The 4,531-nt window shown below is 42.5% G+C and overlaps 1 protein-coding gene across 1 annotated transcript; it reads right to left on the bottom strand.

Annotated features, from left to right (window-relative positions):
• On the bottom strand, positions 1-2,650 carry LOC107718489 (transcriptional activator protein Pur-alpha-like). Its single transcript, XM_016525582.1, has one exon. It carries the CDS (start codon positions 2,514-2,516, stop codon positions 1,683-1,685), a length of 834 nt encoding a protein of 277 aa, XP_016381068.1. The 5' UTR covers positions 2,517-2,650; the 3' UTR covers positions 1-1,682.
• Positions 2,651-4,531: the final 1,881 nt, after the last annotated feature.

Below are 4,531 nucleotides of genomic sequence, written 5' to 3'. Positions count from 1 at the left end.
GGCCGCGGGTTGAGAACCACTATTGTAGAGGATGCTCCGCGCAGGTATTAACACAACTCGCACTAGTGGACAGCCCCTTTTTGAGTACCTGCCCCCCTCCCACCCCGTCCCCAAAAACGAAATAAAGAAAAATTCCCACAGAAAACGTGGGCAATTTCATAAGGATCTAAGTACATCTGATTCACAAAATCATAGTTTGTATATCTACGTTAGCACTTCAATGAGACGTCTGTCCAAATGTCAGTGGGCAACGGTGCAACAGGGTTCGTATTTAACAGGAACAAACGTCAACCGGTTGTTTTAGCAATGCCTTCGCTGTGCGGCTACCGAAGCACACATTGCATGACGCGTGCAAACAAACAATCTCATTTGCTTTGTGTATAGAGTTTAAAAGGCAAACGAGTAAACATATCTAGATCTCCTCATATGCATTTCAAGGTGCACTCGGTCATTTTGGGTTTATGTTAGACATGAAGCTTCTTTTGCCATGATAAATGTATTCTGCAAATGAAAGTGGCTAATAACATTGAGTTTATGTTGATAATTTGGCTGGTCATGTGATCTCAACATGGTGGACCCCATGATGCAACCAGGCGAAAAAAATGCTTAAATAATGAAAAATGACCAAGTGCACCTTTTAAGTCGAACCAGAAGGGGTGACATCCATTTATATAAATTGAATAATCTAACAATAGTGCATGTTAAAATATTCACAGCACTGCCGCATCACTGTTCCTTCACTCCTGATGTTCGTTTGCATGTTGAACCTTTGGTTCAAACGGTTCCTAAATAATAGCTTTTGTGCTGGAAGTCAAAAGTGAGCACTAATTATATATTTCTTCCTCTTTTTCAATTTGCACCTTTGGAAATAGTATTATACTGCAAAAAAATGTCCATCATTGTTTTCCAGTCAAATTCACGGCATCCTTAAAATAATTTACTTGACAAACAGAACTGTACAAGTTCGAGTGGGGTCAGATGCTCTAATAGGCAACAAGCTACCATGACGTCACTCGCTTTGCACGCTCTCGTTATTAAAAACCCCAGTGTGCATGCTGAATATGAACAGCATTTTCACGCCACTTTGTACTTTTTTTTAAAAATTAAGAGTACATTTTAAAATCTGCAAAAAAAAACAAAACATTAGGTCATCAGTTTTTACACTTGAAGCGGCCGCTGTCAAGTTGGCAACATGATTGACAGGTGTCAGAGCTGAAGTGTTCAGAAAGCATATCGAATCGTATTGTTTTTATATTACGTGTCATTTTACCATTGACTAGGTATGTTCTTTTATTTCTAGTATTTACATTCTTTGCTGTGTGTCATGAGTGGTCTGACTAAAACTGTATATATAAATATATATTGTTTTCAGGATGTTTAGATATTTGTACTGGAAAACAAGTGGATTTTTTTGCAGTGCATAAGAGCTTGAATGTGTCACACACGTGGGTAAAGAGGGATATGCACACACTCCTGCACCATCCTGGACACGGTTCATACATCATGTTGTCGATAGCAGCGTCTTACTGTTAAATGGTGGGTAAGTGGGTAACTTCCGGCGATGAGTGAAGAGATGCAACTGTTTGAGTCTGTGAGGGTTTTGTGTGTGTGTGTGTAGATCGATCCCACATTACAGTAACGTCTGATTATCATGTCATTTGTCCTGTGCGCACAGGTATGCATTAGTCCTCGTCCCCGTCGTCCCCGTGCAGGCCCTCCGGTTGCATCTCGCGCTCCCTCCGCTCTCGGCTTCGCTCCTGGATCTTCTTCATCTCGTCCGCGTACTTGCAGAAGGTCGCGCCGAATTTGGACCAGACTTTGCAGGGCACCGTGATGGAGTTGCGGTAGGTGGGCTTCACCTCGCTGACCCGCATGAAGACGCCGTACTTGTTGGAGCCCACGTCGAAGAAGAAGCGCTTGTTGTCCACGGTCAACGACGTGCCCTCGGGCAGCTCCGCGGGGTCCTCGTCCACGCCAAAGTCGTCGATGAGTTTGGCCAACGCGTCGCGGAACTCGATGAGTCCCTGTGCAGGAAGAGCGATGGTCTGGCCTTGCGAGGTTCCCATGCCGGGCCCGCGATTGACGGTCTGCCGGATCCGGAGAAACCGCCCCCTCTGGTTCTCCTTCAGATCCATGTAGTACTTCCGATTCTCCCGCACCAGGAACTCGCTCTTAAGCGCCCTCCTGGGCTCGTCCTGCACCGTGTCAGGGTTGCTGGGGCCCAGCTGGGCGTAGTGTTCGATGAAGTCTCCTAGGTAGTCGCGGAACTCCACGGCGACGGACATGGAGAGAGTCAGGCGGCTCTTGTTTCCCCCGGCCCCGACCTCTGCTATCTTCAGAAAGCGGCCTTTGGCGTTCTGCTTCACGTCCAGATAGAAGCGTTTGTTCTGAATGTCCACCCGCTTCGAGGCGAGCTCCTCCGTGTCGTGCTGGAGCCGCGATGCGGCGCCCGGGTGCATCGGGCCGGGGCCTGTGGCGAATCCACCTTGCTCACTTCCACTGTCTCTGTCCGCCATGATGCAGCCTCCCCGCTTACCTTCTCTCTCCGTCTCCCTCAGCCCTGCTGCAAAAGCGACTGGTGCGGAGCTCTCGCGAGATCTGCTGCCAGAGACGCTTCCTGAAGGTGGAGACGACAACCTCCGCGTTCAGCGGTCAACTTGGATCAGGTAAGCAGCAAAGAACACAACCAAGGAAAAAGACAGTAAACAAAATATTCTTAGAGGGTTACTATACATGACATTCTGAAATTTACTAAAACGTATTATATTATTCTTATAACACCATTGTATTGTTTTCAAAGCAATTGAATGTTTAGTTAGCCTATATAAAGGATTCAAATCAACATCTTTTTTGAAAACAAAAATATTTTTAATTACATTAATGACTGTATAATTTACAAGGAATGTAATAAAATAATTAAAAACTTAAAGGGATAGTTCACCCAAAAATGAAAATTCTGTCATCATTTACTCACCCTCATGTCGTTCCAAACATGTATGAGTTGGTTTCTTATGTTGAACATAAAAGAAGATATTTTGAAGATTGCTGGTAATTAAACAGTTGGTGGTTGCCATTGACTTCCATAGTAGGAAAAAAAAATACTATGGAAGTCAATGGCAACCACCAACTGTTTGATTACCAGCAATTTTCAAAATATCTTCTTTTATGTTCAACATAAGAAAGCAACTCATACAGGTTTGGAACGACATGAGGGTGAGTAAATGATGACAGAATTTCCATTTTTGGGTGAACTATCCCTTTAATAGGAAAGGGTCTATTTTCAAAGAGTCACTACAAAGCACAAGTTTTATGACATTCTGTAACCATTTGTGGATTCCGATGTATAAACCTTGCTGTCATAAAATTGCAGTCTCTTTTTTTTGTTGGAGACTCCAGGTGTAGATTCATGTCGAAGTTTAGCTGCTCGTTTATTTTGTGTCAGGATGTTTCCACAGATAAGCGGTTTGTTCAACGTACTGAAGTATCAACCTCTCCACTGACATCCATTCACACAGAATGGTCTTATACGCGTTGCGCATTTATTTTATTTTATAATTTTTTTTAGCTCATCTTGAAGTCTCCGTCTGGTGGAGGGTCTCTATTTCTGCAGTCCGCGATATTCTTCAGATCAGGAGTGTGTTGGTAAAAGTCATATCAGCGTTACGATTGCGCACAAAGCAGTAAACTTCTTAAGTCATTTGGATCTTTTTTTTGCCATTCTTTGGAAGTTGTTGTTGTTGTTGTTGTTGTTTTACTTTCTTTTTGTCTGTGTCCATCACAAGGTGTAGATCAGGGGCGGGCAAACTTGACCCTTCCAGGTCACTTTCCTTCAGAGTTTAGCTCCAACTCTAATCAAACACACCTGAACCAGCTAATCATCAAAACTACTAGAAAGCTACAGGCAGGTGCGTTTTATCAGGGTTGGATCAAATCTCTGCAGGAAAGTGGCCTGGAAGGGCCAAGTTTGCCCATCACTGGTGTAGATTATCTCTCATATTACCATGACTCGTGTGCACGTGTTTAATAATTGTATGTGTGTGAAAGTGGAAACAGAGAAAGGGAAACTCGAAAGAATAGGCTAATAAATGTCAACATGTTGGTGTTTTATTGCTGTTAGATATTTTCACAAATTCTCTAGCATTTATCTTATTACATTATTTTTGTATAAGTATGCGTAATTGGCAATAATACGCTGTAAAATTAGTTGTAAAATTACATTATCACAGACAAAATGCTAGGACTTAGTAATTGTAATGATATGGACTAATAGACGCACATATGTATTTGCTGTTCAGCACCACGGACAGCGACAGCGCCGCGCCCACCGTAGAGACGGTCAACAAGCTTTATTATGAGTGAGTGAATGAATTCTGAGGCTGCTGCTCATTAAATGCTTTGAGGACGCCTAAAAGCAAGAGTAGAAGTTATTATATATATATATATATATATATATATTATATCATTTATTAATGATATAATAAAGACATGATAAAAAGAAGCCGTATTTTAACATTCTAATAGAAAACACGTG

Source organism: Sinocyclocheilus rhinocerous, unplaced genomic scaffold (assembly GCF_001515625.1).
Source record: "Sinocyclocheilus rhinocerous isolate Xijiao unplaced genomic scaffold, SAMN03320098_v1.1 scaffold2378, whole genome shotgun sequence".
NCBI classification, from domain to species: domain Eukaryota; kingdom Metazoa; phylum Chordata; class Actinopteri; order Cypriniformes; family Cyprinidae; genus Sinocyclocheilus; species Sinocyclocheilus rhinocerous.
This window is presented reverse-complemented; position numbering and strand designations above follow the sequence as displayed.

Bases quoted from the DNA above. Each gene is read 5' to 3' on its own strand.
- LOC107718489 (XM_016525582.1), bottom strand. From the start codon at position 2,516: ATGGCGGACAGAGACAGTGGAAGTGAGCAAGGTGGATTCGCCACAGGC.